The following is a 17853-nucleotide window of genomic DNA, read 5'->3' as shown; positions in this document are numbered from 1 at the left end:
CTTGTGATCTGCTTTTGGGCACTTGATACAAGATAATTTTAAGTTTATGTTTGTGTTACGATGCTGTACTGCCCGTTTTTTACCCAAGCCTCTGTGTCTTTGTATGAGAAAGGGGAGGGGAGAGACCAGGGTAACATAAAACCCAGCGTGCCATCCAGAACACGCCCTCTTCAAATTACCACCATCAGCGAGGAGGGGCAGGAGTCTGAGGACACACACTCAACATTATAGGAACAGCTTCTTCCTCTCCACCATCAGGTTTCTGAATGGATGAATACTACCTCTCTACTTTTTTCTTTTTTTTCCCACTACTCTTAAAATTTTATTGATGTATGTACTATATATAGACAGTAATTTATGGTAATTTTATGTATTGCACTATTTTAAGGCATCCGTTAGTCTTGCAAGACCATGGATCTGGGCCTGGAAAGTCTTCACTCTCCAGGGCGCAGGCCTGGGCAAGGTTGTATGGAAGACTGGCAGTTGCCCATGCTGCAAGTCTCTCCCCTCCATGACACCGATGTTGTCCAAGGGAAGGGCATTAGGACCCATACAGCTTGACACCGGTGTCGTTGCAGAGCAATGTGTGGTTAAGTGCCTTGCTCAAGGACACAACACGCTGCCTCGGCCAAGGCTCGAACTCACAACCTTCAGATCGCTAGTCCAATGCCTTAACCACTTGGCCATGTGCCCTATACGTGCACTATACTGCTGCCACAAAACAACAAATTTAATGACATACAGTACAGTGCAAAAGTCTTAAATATATATTTAACAAGGGTGCCTAAGACTTTTGCATAGTACTTTATTTGTCAATGTGGAATGGAGAATAAGTCTGTAAATCTAGTGGGAGCAAAGGATATTGGGAATGGTGAGGGTGGTGCACCACAAAATGAGTGTGGGACAGTTGACACACTCAGCCCTGAGACACCAGGCAAGAATATTTGATTCCAATCAATTGGTTTATTGATCATTAAGGAATATCTCTCTGGTGCTTCCCACTCCCTTCCCCTTTTCCCAACCGTGTTTCGCCTCTCCCTGCCCCCTTCCCATTCTCAGTCTACAATGGATCAGAATCAAGTTTATCATCACTCATATATGTCACGAAATTTGTTTTTCTGTGTGTGGCAGTATTACACTGCAATACATAAAATTACTAAGTATTGTGCAAAAGTCTTAGGCACCCTAGCTATATATATAAAGCTGATTCCGATTCATGATCACCTCCCACCAAGCAATCCAGAAAGAATTCCAAATTGAAAAAGCCTTTGTGCGTGTTTGAGACAGTGTTATGTGTAAAAGGCTTGTGCAGAGGCAGAAGCCAGCTTGATCAAGAGGTAATCCCAGTATGTGATTCCAAAGTGCTGGATTCTCTTCTCATGAGCACCACTTGTAAGGGCTTAGACTGAAAGGCAAGGAGGCATCACTTCAAACAAATCCCTGGCTAAGAACGCCTTAATGACTAGGTTTACACTGTGCTTACTTCCTCCTCTGCTGCAAGCCATTAGCCGCAGCTAATAAGATAAGAAGGGGCATTGAGAACCAAAATGGTAAACCAAGCCAGGGGAGATTAGCTTACGTCAGAGTCCACCGACTTCTCCCGCAGGCTTTCCAAAGATAAAATGCAGACTGGGATTTCCTCTATATTTCTGGTCACTGTTCCATTGCTTGAGGCGTTCTGTGAATGGCAATTTCCCTTCAATCAGTTAGCTATTGAACCAAGTTGTTGGGTATATTTAAGGAGGAGGTTAATAGGCTCTTGAGTAATCATGGCATCAAAGATTACGAGGGAAAGGCAGGAAATGGGGTTGAGAGGGGTAATAAATCAGCCATGGTGGAATGGCAGAGCAAACTCGATGGGCCAAATGGCCTAATTCTGCTCCTGAAGAAGGGTCTCGACCCGAAATGTTAACTATCTATTCATTCCCATAGTGTTCCTCCAGCAATTTGTGAGCGTTGCTTTGAATGTCAAGCCTCTGCAGATTTTGTCATGTTTATAATTTTGCTCCTATTTTTTATGGTCTAACTGACACAACCGTGATCACTGTCCAATATAGCGACCTTCTGATCAGTCTGCACCATAATGGACATTTCTTTTTTGCCTTGATTGTGTATGTGTTTAGTTAATGCTTAACTTGCAATTCCACATGTGTCTCTGATACTCTCTGCCTGTGATGCGGCTGTAAGCTTTTCACTGTACCTGTGCACACATGGACTTGAGCAGACGGCAACGCCCTTGACCTTGACTGTTAGGTTACATCTCTGTATCCCTAATGCAGCTTGGCACAGTAGCACAGCGGCTATCATAACACTCTACAGCGCCAGCAACAGGGCCATTGTCTGTAAGGAGTTTGTGCATTTTCCTTGTGACTGCGCGGATTACCTCTGTGAGCCATCTACGATGGCAGCGGAAGCATGGCGACACTTGTGGGCAGCCCTGTTGGTTGTTGATGCAAACAACACATTTGACTACTCATTCTTTATGCGTCGTGTCATACAACATGGGTGACCATGGTCTTTCCATGACCATGATTGTCCTTGGCCGGTGTTTCCACAGAAGTGGTTTGCTATTGCCTTCTTCTGGGCAGTGTCTTTACAAGATGGTTGACCCCAGCCAGTCTATACTCTTCAGAGATTGTCTGCCTGCTGTCAGTGGTCACATAACCAGAACTTGTGACATGCACCAGCTGTTCACACCACCATCCACCACCTGCTCCCATGGCTTCATGTGGCCCTGATTGGTGGTGGCGGTGGGGGGAGGCTAAGCAGGTGCTACACCTTGCCCAAGGGTGACCTACAGGCTAGCAGAGGGAAGGAGCACCCTACATGTCCTTTGGTAGAGACGTATCTCTATCCCACCACTGATATTTCACTGTGGGTTTTGATGTTTCCTGTGCATGTGACAAGTAAAGCTAATCTGATCTAAACCCACCTACACTGAACAGGAAACCTGCAAGTTCTGTAGCCTTTTTCAACTGAATCCTACTATCCCTTCTTTTGGGACGGAAGAGGAAATTCCTGATTTCTTAAAGCCACAGTGTGAAGAAAGACTTCCTGACATCACCCCAGCTTTCATGCTAACATATATACAGAGGAGACATTGTCCAGTCACCGTGAATCATTTAGAATCCACCTACCCTGACAATGTGAATGGCTGCATGAAGATGTGCAGTTACAAGTCCTCTTGTGCATTGCACTTTTTTACATGCTTCCTGGCTTGTTTATCTGGACTGCACCCTTGTCCTTTCCATCTACTCTTTTCTTTGAGCTTTTCAATCCTGTTATAGTTGCCTCGTTTCACAAACTTTGATAAATTTCAAGTTGTTTCTGGTTTGCCGCTGTGTTAGGATGGATCTGGCATTTCCGAGAATGAAGGGCTGGGCCAGAGGTGAATTTTTATTTCGAGGTACAGTGTGGACAGGCCCTTCCAGTCCATTGAGTCGTGCCACCCAGCAGCCCACCAATTTAACCCCAGTCTAATCACAGGTCAACTGACAATGACCCATCAACCTACCAACTGGTATATCTTCAGAAGGTGGGAAGAAACTGGCACATCTGCAGGAAACTCACACAGTCATGGGGAGAACATACAAGCTCTTTACAGACGGTGTCAGAATTGAGCACTGTACACTGAGATGCCCAAAGCTGTAATAGCATCACATTAACCTATTACCTAAAACCTCCAGTAATCTTTCCCCTTCAGCCCGTAGAATAATTGCATTTCTTACTTTAATGGCGAAAAGATGTATTTTACAACATTGGAAGGAGATTAATGCCCCAACTATGTTTTTTTGGTTTTCTCAAACAATACTATGTTTAAATTTGGAAAAAATCAGAAGTAATCTTTATGATACTTCAGTTAAATTTGAACAGACCTGGAAATCTTTCATTCAACATTTTCATTTAATGTAACTTTTTTTTTCTCTTTGATCATATTTACATTCCCTTCTTGGCTCTTAATTGTTATTAATGGAGGTCGGGTTTGAGGACGTGATTGTTTAAGTTGCTTAAGTCTACTTGGTACCTAGTTAGCCCATTGCTTTGCTTTGCTTTTTAGGTTAGTTGCACGGTGGGTTTATTTTGGGGGGTTTTTGGGTTTTTTCTTCTCTTTATTGATATATATGGAAAATTAGTATACTACTATATTACCTCGTTATTTTATAACTAAACTGCACTGCTCATATTGTTTTTTTATGTATTAATCTCTCTTGTAAATTTATATCACAACAGTGTATTAGTTTCTGTATGTTTTACCTTTTGTGTACTAATTCAATAAAAAGATTTAAAAAGCATCACATTAACCGCTACGTAACATGGTGCCTGATTGGAAGGGACAAAACTCCCAAACGTAAGCCTCCCTCCAGAATGTCAGTGATACGACACTCTGTGGGCACTTTACACACCCGCTCGTTAATGCAGATATCTAATCAGCCAATCACGTGGCAGCAACCCAATGCATAAAAAACACATGGGCATGATCAAGGGGTTCAGTTGTTGTTCAGACCAAACCTCAGAATGGGGAGGAAATGTGATCTAGTGACTTTGACCGTGGAATGATTGTTGGTGCCGACGGGGTGGTTTGAGTATCTCAGAAACTGCTGATCTCCTGGGATTTTCATGCACACCAGCCTCTAGAGTTTACAGTGAATTGTGTGAAAAACGAAAACCATCCAGTAAGCAGCAGTTGTTATCTTTGTTAATAACAGGAAGATGACCATAACTCCAATATCCATTCATTACAACAATGGTGTACACAGGAGCATCTCTGACTTACATGATGAACAGTAGGCCATGATGAACAGTAGGCCACAGAGGAGTCCAGTACAACAAAGGGTCTATAATTCCTTGAAAGTGGCATCACAAGTAGATAGGGTCACAAAGAAAGTTTTTGACACATTGGCCTTCATAAATCAGAGTACTGTATTGAGTATAGGAGATGGAAGATTATGTTGAAGTTGAAAACAACATACGTGAGGCCAAATTTAGAGTATTATATACAGTTCTGGTTACCCACCAACAGGAAAGATATCAATACAATTGAAAGAGTACAGAGAAAATTTACAAGAATGTTGCGATGACTTGAGAATCTCAATTATAGGGAAAGGTTGAATAGGTTAGAACTTTTTTCCCTGGAGCATAGGAGAATGAGAGATTTCACAGAAGTGTGCAAAATTATGGTAAATGCAAGCGGATTTTTTCCTCTGGTTAATTGTGAAAGGTGCAAAATGAAATGGGAACCTGAGGGGCAACTTCTTCACACAGAGAGTGTTGTGAGCATGGAATAAGCTGCCAGTGGAAGTGATGGTTTGATGTAAGAGAAGTTTGGATAGGAATGTGGATGAGAGGGATATGGAAGGCTGTGGTCCAGGTGTGGGTCAATGGGACTAGGGAGAATAATGGTTCAGTGCAGGCTGGATGGCTGAAGAACCTGTTTCCATTCTGATCATCTGCCCACAAGAAAAGTATCAATAAGATTGAGGGCAAGAGTACAGAGAAAACGTACAAGGATGCTGCTGGGATTATAGGGAAAGGTTAATAACCTTTTATGACTCAAAGAGCTGGTTATTGGGATTAGACTAGCTAGATACTTGATGGCTCGTACAGACACAGCGGTCCAAAGAATCTACCTCTGCGTACAACTATGAACCACTGGTAGCATGCTGCTTGACGTTTGCCATTGAGACAGGGTTTCCAGTGTCGTACACCTTACCATCGGTCACCTCCAGCTGAGCCTTGGCGAGGATGCTTCCCGCCACTGTAAGGGCCTGGCAGATGTAGTAACCAGCATCCGACCTCTGGATGTTGGTGATGGTGAGGTTCCCATCAGCGGAGACGGCAAAGCGACTAGATGGCTGTGGCGGTTGGTTAGGAAACAGCAGGTTCTGGAAGAGAGAAATAACATTGACCTCAGTGTTACCATGGATACCATGGCCATCTATAAAACAATAATGGTGTATTGGAATGGAATTCACACATAAGCATCCAGAAATGTAGAAAGCATCAGAAAAGCAGATACTTGCAAATATAAATGAACAGTATACGCATTAAGAAGTCACGTTGCAACTGAATAAAACTCTGGTCAGGTCACACTTGGAATATTGTGTGCAATTCTTGTTGTCCCATTACAGGGAGGATGTGGAAGATCTTGAAAGAGGTTCAAATTCATTTGTAACATGTACATCAAAAAATGCTGTGAAATGCATCATTTGTGTCATGGCCAACACACCCAAGGATACCCGCAAGTGTCACCATGCTTCCAGCATCAACGTAGCATGCCCACAGTGTCCAGCCAAACAAAACAAGCTGGATAACTCAGACAAAATGCTGGAGGAACTCAGCAGGTCAGGCAGCATCTATGGGAATGAACAAACAGTTAGTTTCAGGTCGAGACCCATCTTCAGGACTGGAAAGGAAGGGGGAAGACGCAGGAATGAAAAAGTGGGGGGAGGGGAAGAAGGCTAGCTAGTGATAGGTGAAGCCAGGTAGGTAGAACGGTAAAGGGCTGGAGAGGAAGGAATCTGATAGGAGAGGAGCAGTTTGAGTCATTGATATAAACCCTAACAGGGATACCTATAGTTTGAGAAATCGATGTTCATACCATCAAGTTGGAGGGTACCCGACAGAATATAAAGTGTTGTTCCTCCCTACTGCAGGTTAATTGGCTGTACTAAATTGACACTTGTTTGTAGGTGGGTGGCAGGTTCATTAAAATTGTCATAGCTGGGGGGGGGCGGGGGGATGTGGCATCGGTTTGGATAAACTCCCACTACCTGTTGATTCTATTATGTTTCTTGGACTTACTGAGTATGCCCATAAGAAAACAAAGCTCAGGGTTGTGTATGGACTGTTGCATACCTCATGGATATCTTGTGACTGTCTTATGAGGATGATGTAATGGTCTTTTGGAGGTCACATGATGTGATTTTCCCACCGATGTGAGGTCACGTGATGACATGTTCACCATGGGTATAAAAGGAGATCCCTGGGGTGACGCAGTTAGTTTTTTCCAGTTAGAACGTCAGCCAGATACTCCGCTCCGCTGTGCATTTGCCTTATGACACAGTTTCGATTTAAAATGGAGTTCTACGTTCTGTTGTAAGGTATGAAAGTGCTGGACCGGCAGTTTAACCAATTTCTGCCAGGTTTGTTGATGTATCTTTTCAGCAGTATTGGAGAGTGAAAACAGGGACCTGAAGGAGTCGTTTGACGGTTGAAAAGGATCGACCATTATTGAATTTGTTCAAGAAAGAGTGATCTGCATGAGATCGCCTCTGCTAAAAGTGGCAGAAAAGGCTGTGCAGGATCTAGAATCCAGAGAAGGAAGGTCAGTGTCTTTAAACCGTTTTATTTCCGTCGTTGTGAATCCTGCAGACAAGGCAGGATCTGGCTGGGACTGGCGTGACGTTGTGTCTTCGAGGAATTCTTTACTTCAGGAAAGTCTCTCGTAATTGACTGTGTAAATCTCTTGGACTTTCAAATTTACTATTTTAAGAACTGTGTTTGAATTTACCACTATAAGAACTGTTTTCGCACTTACCACTTTAAGAACTAGTACTGAGTGGCGGTTTGTTAAATGGCCACATAGCAGTTTACTTCCGGTTAAGATTTTCATTTGTTTTTTTTTATATTGAGCAGAGTTTAATAAATATTTGATGGTTTTTTTTATAAAACCTAACTCAATTCAATTTTATATTCATTGTTGCCGGTCACGTGACAGGACACATATATATACTTTGATAATAAATTTAATTTGAACCTAAATGCTCGCAATGGCGTGCACCACAAATAACCTCTGATAACCAAGTCCGACTCCTGGCCTTCACGAGTGGCTTAGCTACTAACCCCAGAGAAGCAATTTCTCATGACAGGAGAAGGATCAAGGGTGGGTTACTGGTTCCTTAAAGACAGTTAGGATGCAACATCCATGGTCAACCTTGACCAATGAATGGCCTCCTCTGATGATCATGATCATGCAGGAAGGGAAAGGGAGTGATCTGAATACCAGCATGGACTCGATGGACCGAATGGCCTAATTCTGCCCCTATGGATCTGAAGTTCCACATGGATCTGATGGGTCAAATAGCTCCTTCTACACTGCAGGAGAAATATGAGAAGGAGCTGTTCATAGAGTCATACAGCACAGAAACAGGCCATTCAGTCCAATGACTCGTGCTGACCATCAATCAAGACAGAGCAAAGGTTGAAGCTGGGGTCGAAGGAGGGTAGAAAAGAGGAGGATGGTGATGAAGGGTCTTGGCCTGAAACTTTGACTGATTATTTGTCTGCATAGATGCTGCCTGACCTGCAGAGTATGTTTGGATTTTGCTCCTGCACCCTAGCAGATCAAAGTAACTATTGCCAGTTAGCGTAACACTTTACAGCACCAGCGATCCAGGCTCGTGTCCCTCTGCTGTCTTTAAGGAATTCATGCAGTCTCTCCGTGATCGCCCTTGTTTTCCTCAGGTTATCCGATTCCCTCCCACATTCCAAAGACGGATGGATCAGGCTAGTGAGTTATGGGCATGCTGTGTAAGTGCTGGAAGCATGGTGACACTTGCAGGCTGCCCCCCAGCACATCCTCCGACCGGGCTGGTCATTGGTCGTTGAGGCAAATGTTGCATTTTACCATAGGTTTCAATGTACGTGTGCCAAATAAAGCTAATCTTTATCTTCATCTAATCTTTTGTGTATGTGTGGGGCCTGTGTCTATGCTGTTTTTCTCTGTGACTTGATGGCCTGGGGATCTCCCACGCCCCTTCTGGCGACCAGGACTTTCACAGGACAGGCACAACGGCAAATTAACGCTTTTCAATTAGAGCGTCTGTAAATTCTTCACTCTCTTAAATTATGTCACCATTTAATTAAGAGGCGAATACTTTTATTAGTCAGTGATGGATGGTCCACTCTGATAGATTCAAGGATGATGCCATTATCCCTCATTCCAGCGAACAAATCGTTTCTTATAGCTTTGCAAATTATGTCTAACCTTGCTTTGCTTGCTGGGACAGTTCACAGCTCACTCTCCACTAGCCGAGCACAGCCTTGCTGTAACAACGCAGAGTCCACATTCCATTGAAGGTGATTACATCCTCATAGTTAAAGCTGCTCAGGTCAATAAATAGCTCCTGATGCTTTCAAAGCGGTGGGATTCGTGGTGGGCTGGGGAAAGCTAGTGAAGATCATTTGCATTTCCTGCCTCTCTGATGAAGCAATTTGATCCAATTGTCTGCGCCGTTCCCTCAGTGCCAAATGTTGTGTTGCCAGAGGTCCCGTGTGAAGAACTACAACACTTACTCTGTCAAAGACATGTCAGTAGGTGCAGTTCTGCTTGCCCCATTGTCGTGAGGATGTGGAGGCTTTGGAGATGATACAGAAAAGGTTAACTAGGATGCTGGCTGGATTAGAGTGTGTGAGCTATAGGGAGACCATAAAACTATAGGACATAGGAGCAGAATTTAAGATTTAAGATTAAAGTTTGGACCAAAGTCCCAGAGGTCTAGAGGGCCAATATCTGCGAGCCCAGGCCGGGAGGGTAGGGGCCTGATGTCCGTGAGTCAGAGAGCTTGGGGCCAGGGACTGAGTCCTGGAGGTGGCCTGATGTGGGGTTCGAGGCCTGCCTGTGTGTGACTGGGTGAGACGGTGGCAAAAGGATTTGTTTTGCTCTTGTTGTTGCTGCTTGTGTTGCTCTGTTGAGCGTCATGGGCATGCGATGTTGGCACCAGAACGTGTGGTGACATTTGCGGGCTGCCCCCAGCACATCCTTGGCTGTGTCGGCTGTTAACGCAATTGGCACATTTCACTCACTGTTTCGAAGTACATGTGATCAATAAATGTGCACCTGTACGGATTTCCACAGGGGCTCTGTTCCTGTGGCTCGCACTTAACTCCAATGGTGCTGTGACCTGCCTTGTTAACGTCGCAAATGGAAGCCGGTTGGGGATCAGAGGTCACCTACCTGGCTTCCTTCCTTTTGCCAGAAGATGGCTGGCTGTGGATTTCCCTCCGTTACGCAGGGAAAGATGGCCGTCCGACCCTGGGGCACAATCTGATCCCTCGGCCTCACGACGAACTGCGGAGCAGCTGGGATGTCCGGCCAGGCAACATTGGAGAGAGCAGAAAAGAGAAGAGCGCGATGGATGGAGGCTTCCAGTAACACGCTTATACGAGGCACTGCCCTGTAACGCCACCCAGGGGCAGTCAATCAAACACCTGATTTGGAGTGGCGTGGTAATGTAGTGGATCATATTACACTACTACAGCAGCAGTTGCTGTTTGTAATGGGTTTGTACATTATCCCCATGATCACATGGGTTTCCTCTGGGTGCTCTGGTTTCCCCCCACTTTCCAAAGACGTACAGGTTAATTAGGTGGCCCAGGCTTATTGAGCTTGTTATGCTCTCTCTCTCTCTCTCTCTCTCTCTCCCCACCTCACCCTCTCTTGCTGTCTCCCTCCCTGTCTTTCCCTCTCTTTTTCTCTCGCTCCCTCTCGATCTCTGTCTCTGCCTGTCTGTCCCTCTCTCTCCCTCTCTGTCTCTACGTCTCTCAGTGTCTCTTCCTCTCTGTCTCCCTCTCTCCCCCCCTCCTCCTTTCCCTCACTCGCTCTTTCTTTCCCTCCCCCTGCCAGTCTCTTTCCCTCTCCCTCTTTCCTGCTGAACTGGCAGTCACCAGACAGCAATCAGAATTGGGAGCAGGAGTCTCTGCCTCTCTCTGATCACAGGGGTACCACACACTGATCTGGAGCAGGAACCCAGGATGATTTCCCCTCGTGTCTAATCCCTGCCTCACCGGACAGGCTTCAGGAGTGTTCATATTCCAGAACCCTGCAGTAACCAGTAACACTGACATCCTTTGTCTTGTTCCTCTTTGCTGCGTTCTGTCAGTGTTGATAATACTGTAGTGGACGGGGCTGACAGGGTCTATTCAAACCAACAGTGCATGAGGAGTGAATTACCATGAGCAAATAAACACATACTTCAGGGCACTTCACTCACTGCTCTCCGTCCATGTGAGTCTGTTAACCCATTGCCCTCACTCTGTTCCCTCGTTTACAAAGTCCATCTGCACACACTGTTTATTATACAGTCCACCTCACTCAAGCAATTATTCACGTCTGACGGATTGTGCATTGAAGTTTTAAAGAACTCCCTTTTAGGAAGAGAATTGGTTTGGCTTTCTGTTCATGGTGGGAGAGCCTCTGTATTAGAGGGGCTCCTGATGGTAAAATCTTCCAAAGTGTAATTGGTCAATAAATGGGTGATGTGATCACTAGATGTTAAAGCCCTTTTGATTTATCGGCATTGAATTATGGAAAGGAAACAGCATCTCGCCGAGATCTGGAAAAGCCGGCAAACATCAGATTAGAAAGTGTGCAGATTCCAAGCACAAATTGGTCCCGCTCCACAGCCCCAGTGTACATGCCAAGTCACCCACTGATTTTGTTAGTGTTTATCAAAACACAATAGTTAAGCACCATCTCAGGGCCCAGCATGCATGGGCAATGCTGATCAAACACATTCAGACGTACAGAGATACGCAGTGCATCTGAACCAGGCTCAGCGAGAGAGGGAGAGATGGGAGAGAAGGGGAGAGGGGATGAAAGGGAGAGGGGGAGAGGGGAGGGGAGAGAAACAAAGGCACAAAGAGAGAGAAGCAGGCGACTCAAGAATGGGAAACCCAGTGTAACCTATCAGATTAACAGATTAATGGGCAGAGAGAGTCTAAACAATCTTTGTATTGGCTCACACTTTCTGCAAGAGAGTTTGACTCAACTGAAGGTTGAAAGATAACTTGCACTAAAGGACAATTTACTGGTACAGGGGTCAACATGGTTTGATATGACTGGAGGGCGTTTAGTAACTATGCGACTGGATTACAATACAAGGCTAAACCTCACTTAATTTAATAGTTAATTTAAGTTTATGTTTACTTACATTTGTTACGTTCATTATGTACTCTGCTGCTTGCTACAAAAACCTAATTTCCATGGCTTTTATACCCTATTTATGACAATAAACTTGAAACTTCAGACCACCAGATCAAATTCCAACCGGGCAAACTGAGCGGTTTCAGTTTTGTCTGTTAAATAAATTCTGGAATAAAATCCCGTTATCAAAAATGGAGATGGCGAGCAACACACACAAAATACTATAGGAACTCAGCAAGTCAGGCAGCATCGTAGAAAGCAGATATTTTGATTCTCAGCAGTGAAAATAGAGAAATTTAGAGAGAGAAAGAGAGAGGAGAAAGTGAGGAGAGGGAATGAGAAAGTGTGAGAGCAAAAGAGAGAAAGAAAGACAGATAGAGAGGCGGAAGGGGGGAGAGAGAGATGGGAGAGAAAGTGAGAAAGAGGAGAAAGTGAGAAAGAGAGAAAATGAGAGAGGGGGGAGGGACAGAAAGAGAGAGAGACAGGCAAAGGAAGAATGTCAGCTGTTTATTCCCCTCCATTGATGCTGCCTGACTTGCTGAGTTCTTCCAGCATGTTTTGCGTATTTCTCAAAAACACCTGTAGAATCTCGTGTTTATGCTGGAAATAGCATACCGTACAGGGGTCATTGTAACAACCTATTGATCAGTTCCATGAGGGACGGAAATCTGCCTTTCTAATCCAGTTTGACTAGTCCAGACCAAGCAATGTGTTGACCTTAAACTACCCAATAAGCTTCTCCCCACCGCAGCTGAGGAATGGGTAATGAATGCCAGCACCACCACACATGAGAGGAGATTATCTTCAGGGCTTGAACTTCGGACTCATCATATTGACTCTACAGTACACTACAAGCCGAGCCACAGATAACCATAACCCACAGAATAATCTGTCACGTATCCCAGTTACTCAGCCTGGGAGATGTTAGACTCGACACCTTGGTGACACCACAGAGACATCAACACCTTCCAGAATGCTTAAATGACTATGCATCTCTCAATCTACCTCGTCACCTTATTTATCCAGCTGAGGTGCACTTTCTCTGTAATTCTAACACTTTATTCTGCATCCTGCTATTGTTTTTCCCTTTCTACTATCTCGATGTACTTAGTTTTTGGAATGATCTGTCTGAATGGCATTTCATTTCTGGTCGCCTCATTATCGGAAGGACGTGGAAGCTTTAGAGAAGGTGCAGAGGAGATTTACCAGGATGCTGCCTGGACTAGAAAGCATGGCTCGTGACGATAGGTTGAGTGAGCTTGGGCATTTCTCACTGGAGTGAAAGAGGATTTCATGATAGAGGTGTGCAAGATGATAAGAGGCACAGGTACAACAGACGGTCAGAGGGTGGAAATGGCTAATGTGAGGGGGTATAGTTTTAAGCTGATTGGAGGAGAGTATATGGGGGGATGGTAGAGATAAATTTTTTACACAGAGAGTGGTGGGTGCGTGGAATGCACTGCCAGGGGTAGTGGTAGAGGCAGATACAGTAGGGACATTTAAGAAACTCTTAGATTGGCATATGAATGATAAAAGAATGGAGGGCTATGTAGGAGGGAAGGGTTAGATTGATCTTAGAGTAGGTTCAAGGATCGGCACAACATCATGGGCCAAAGACCCTATACTGTGCTGTACTGTTCTATGTTCCACGTTCAGAGGTTTCTTACTGTATCTTGGTGCATGTGGCAATAATAAACCAATTATCAGTGTAATACGAGGAATAAAAACAAGCTCGTTCACTGAACTCCCTCCTACAGCTTTGTCAATGGGACCACATGTTCTGCCTTTGTCCTTACATCTAAAGTCTGTCCTGTTTTTCCGTCTGCCTCAGCAGGGGCTTCAGACTTTCACTCCCACTTCTGCCATCAAGAATTTCATGGGCCATAGTCTCTTTCATGGAACATAGGACACTACACCACAGTACAGGCCCCTCGGCCCCCAACGTTGTGCCAACCTCATAACCTACTCTAAGATCAATCGAACCTTCCCTCTCACAACACCTTCCATTTTTCTATCATCCATATACCCATTCCTATTTTTTATTTTACTTATCGGATACAAGGAAGCAATTTCCAGCTTTCCAGTTTGGAGTTCTGATTCCAGTTCTGCATGTCTATATGTAGAATCAGGATGTTCAGGAATGTAATAAGATGTTAGGCAGAAAGAAACCAGAGTGAATGGATTCACTCCTACAAGCTTGAACATGTCCTGATATGGGAACCTCATTAAATCTGCACTTAGAACATAGACCATTACAGCACACATCTTCAGCCCACAATGCTGTGCCAAACTTTTAACCTGCTCTAAAATCAATCTAGCCCTGCTCTCTGACATAGCCTATCACCTTCTGGCTTATACTTCTTGTCTTCCCCACTCCTTCATTTTCTGGTATCTTCTGTCTTCCTGTCCAGTGCCAATGAAGGGTCTTAGTTGGAAACTTTGACTGTTTATTCATTTCCATAGATGCTGCCTGACTTGCTGAGTTGCTCCAGCAGTGTGTGTGTGATGCTTCAACGTAGCCCTCCATTTTTATATCATCCATGTATCTATCTCTTAAATGCCCTGAAGTATCTGCCTCTGCCACCAATCTGGACAGCACATTCTACCAACTTTGTGCAAAAATAGATACCTTTGACATCACCCCTATACTTTCCAACAATCACTTCAAAATTATGCCATTTCCACCTTGGGAGTAAATCTCTGGATATCCATACAATCTATGCCTCTTTCCATGTGCCAATAACTCTCTGTCTGTGTAGCATCTTTAGGCATTTAGCCATCCTAGAGAGCTTTACCTTATTAAATAAAATTCATCTTCAATCTCAAATCTACACTCAGCGTCCACTTTATTAGGCACACCTACTCACTAATGCCAATATCTAATCAGCCAATCATGTGGCAGCAACTCAATGCATAAAAGCATGCAGACATGGTCAAGGGATTCTGTTATTGTTCAGACCAAACATCAGAAGGGGAAGAGCTATGATCTAAGTGACTTTGACTGTGGAATGATTGTTAGTGCCAGATGGGGTGGTTTCAGTATCTCAGAAAATGCTGATCTCCTGGGATTTTTGTTTACAGGGAGCTTACAGAGAATGGTATGAAAAACAAAAAATATCCAGTGAAATAGTTCTGTGGGTGAAAATGCCTTTTTAATGAGAGAGATCAGGGGAGAATGGCCAGCTGGTTCAAGCTGAGAGGAAGACAGCAGTAACTCAAATAACCACATGTTACAACAGTGGTGTGTAGGAAGGACACCTCTGCACGCACAGCATATTGAACCTTGAAGTGGTTGGGCTACAGCAGCAGAAGACCATGAACATACACTCAGTGGCCACTTTATTAGGGACAGGGGGTACCAAATAAAGCGATGACTGGGTGCATATGCATTCTGTAATTTTTTTTTGTCATTTTATACTACCTTCTTGTAATTACATATGGTATGCTAGAAATGTTCTGCACTGTATCTCGGTACTGGTTACTATAATCAAGCAATCATCAGTTACTGGTATCCACAGATCCTATCTGCAGCCAATATCCATTTACACACACGAATCAGAAGTAGATTTATTACCACCAACTTGAATTTTTGATGACATTAAATTTTGGTTTTGCAGTAGCTGTAGTGTCCAAAGACGTAAAAATCTATAAATCACAAAATAAATGAATAGTGCAAAAAAAATAGGAATAATGAAGTGGTGTTCAACGGTTCATGACCATTCAGAAATCTGATGGCAGAGGGGAAAATGCCGTTCTGAATCGCTGAGTGTGGGCCTTCAGCCTCCCGTACCATGAACCCATCAACTCTCTCTATTTCTGTTTTCTTGCATTAGCTATTTATTTTATACAGAACATGTACATTACAGAAATAGAGAGAAATAGAGTTCAGGCTATTCAACTCACGATGTTGTCAACCCCTTAACTTCATCTAATCCTTCCCTCCTACACACCCCTCCATTCTTATCTCATCCATGTGCCTATCTAAGAGTTTCTTAAATGTTCCTAATATCTCTCTCTCTCTCTCTCTCTGTCACACACACACACACACACACACACACACACACACACACACACACACACACACACACACACACACACACACACACACCAATTCACACCACTTTCTATGTGAAGTACCTATCCTCAAAAGACATGCTCTCGAACCCAAGCAAATTCCTAATAAATCTCCTCTGCCCCCATCTCTAACTCTTCCACATCCTTCCTATAATGAGGTGACCAGAATGGAACACCATATCCCCAGAGGACCACAACCTCATCATAGGGTTTTGAGGTATGCGTGCCTCAATGACCCAGAGAGCTATGTTGGGCTGGAGTCAGGGCCTTGTGTAGGGTCATTGTAGGGTCACCCCACCCACGCCAAACAGGTCAAAGGGTAGAGGCCAGTTTAAGAGTGGTCCAGGTTCGGAGGTTCAGCTCAGGGCTAATAACCCTGACTGGTCAAAAGACAATTGTTAAGGAAACAGTGATGACAAATCCTATTCAGACAGAGATGGGTTGCTGTCCAAAGTGCCAGTGGCATAATAGGCAGCAAGTAAGTAAGAACTGAAGACAATATCAAATTCCTTCCTTTACCTTTTCCACCTATCACCACCCAACCTCTCAATTCATCCCCACGTCCCCCCCCCCCACCCACTTCCTCCCTCACCTGGTCTCCCCTATCACCTGCTAGCTTGCACTCCTTTTTCTCCTCACCTTCTTGTTATGTCCTCTTCCTCCTTCCTCCCCAGTCCTCATGAAGAGTCTTGGCCTGAAATATTGACTGTTTCTTCACTCTGTGGGTGCTGCCTACCTGTTGAGTTCCTCCAGCATTTTGAGTGTGTTGCACTGAACACAATACGCCAAGTGAGTATTGTAGTCATTTCAGGCTACGCCATTTTTTTGATATAATTCATAGCATTTTTATTACCATTGAACAACCAATTTCATGTCATCTAAGTCGTTGATAATGATTCTGATTCTCCTCTGCCAGTGTGGTAATGAGAAGAGGGCATGTCCCAGATAGAGAGGGTCCTTTGTGATTCTGGTCCTTAGGAACAGAATCCCTTGTTAATCCCTTAGCCAATTCTCCCTCTCCTCATTTCTCCGCCCAATTCCCCACAGCGTCTCCCAGGAAAATTCTAATCTGGACAGTCCTAAGACTGCCTGCAAAAGGAGGATTGGGCATGGCCTAGCAATCCCGTCGCGTAAAAGCCCAGAGCTACAGCAATGTTGGCAGAAGCTCCAAAGACCTCATTCCTAGGAGAGTGAGAAGACATATGAAGACATGTGTTGAAGACAGAAGCCAAGAGCCGATCAACCTTTGTTCGAGGACAGAGGACTCTAACGAGCTGCTGCTGGCGGTCTATGCCCCAGCAGGGGTGATGGATGTAAGAAGAAGACCAAGGAGACCTCAGATTGAGAGGCCCCCCCTCAGCCTGGAAGATAGAACCTGTCCTGTACAATAGCAAGGAGACGGGCGTGCAGGAGACTACACAGGGTGGTGCTTGCTAAAACAATGAAACGAGAGATGCTAGACGGGATGGAGAATACAAGCTTCGCTGAGAACTTCAGAATATTTTAAATAGCATCCTGCCTTTACTGATTTGATACATAATGATTTATTAAAGCCATTTTCACTTCACTGGAAATGGATTATTGAGAGCAATATTTAATTCATGATGGAATGCATATGCCCAAGGCAGAAGGATTTCCTTTTTTTTTTAAATCATTTTTTTTGAAGCCGTTTCATATCATGTTTTATTCAGCGAGATAAAGCAATTACATAGACGAGGACGTTTGTTTAGAACCCTCAAAAAAAATCCCTCGCCGTCTCCGCGGTGTCTAAGTGGAATTAGATAGCCAACGTCACAAAAACAGCAGCGAGGATGAGGAGTTAAAGGGCAGTATCTAGGATAGAGAAATGATGAAGA

General features: G+C 44.2%; 1 protein-coding gene across 6 annotated transcripts in view; it reads right to left on the bottom strand.

The window, feature by feature from the left end:
- robo2 (roundabout, axon guidance receptor, homolog 2 (Drosophila)) overlaps window positions 1-17853 on the bottom strand; it is a 620252-nt gene that overhangs the window by 186060 nt on the left and 416339 nt on the right. For all 6 annotated transcript variants that reach the window (XM_072259833.1, XM_072259836.1, XM_072259834.1 and 3 more), the window contains 2 exons: window positions 9956-10080; window positions 5711-5882 (listed from right to left, as the gene is read on the bottom strand). In XM_072259833.1, coding sequence (XP_072115934.1) covers window positions 5711-5882; window positions 9956-10080 — 297 coding nt within the window. The remainder of the gene's footprint in view (window positions 1-5710; window positions 5883-9955; window positions 10081-17853) is intronic.

Source organism: Mobula birostris, chromosome 6, assembly GCF_030028105.1.
Source record: "Mobula birostris isolate sMobBir1 chromosome 6, sMobBir1.hap1, whole genome shotgun sequence".
Lineage (NCBI taxonomy): Eukaryota > Metazoa > Chordata > Chondrichthyes > Myliobatiformes > Myliobatidae > Mobula > Mobula birostris.
The sequence above is the reverse complement of the archived record's forward strand: the minus strand, read 5'-3'. Positions and strand labels throughout refer to the sequence as shown.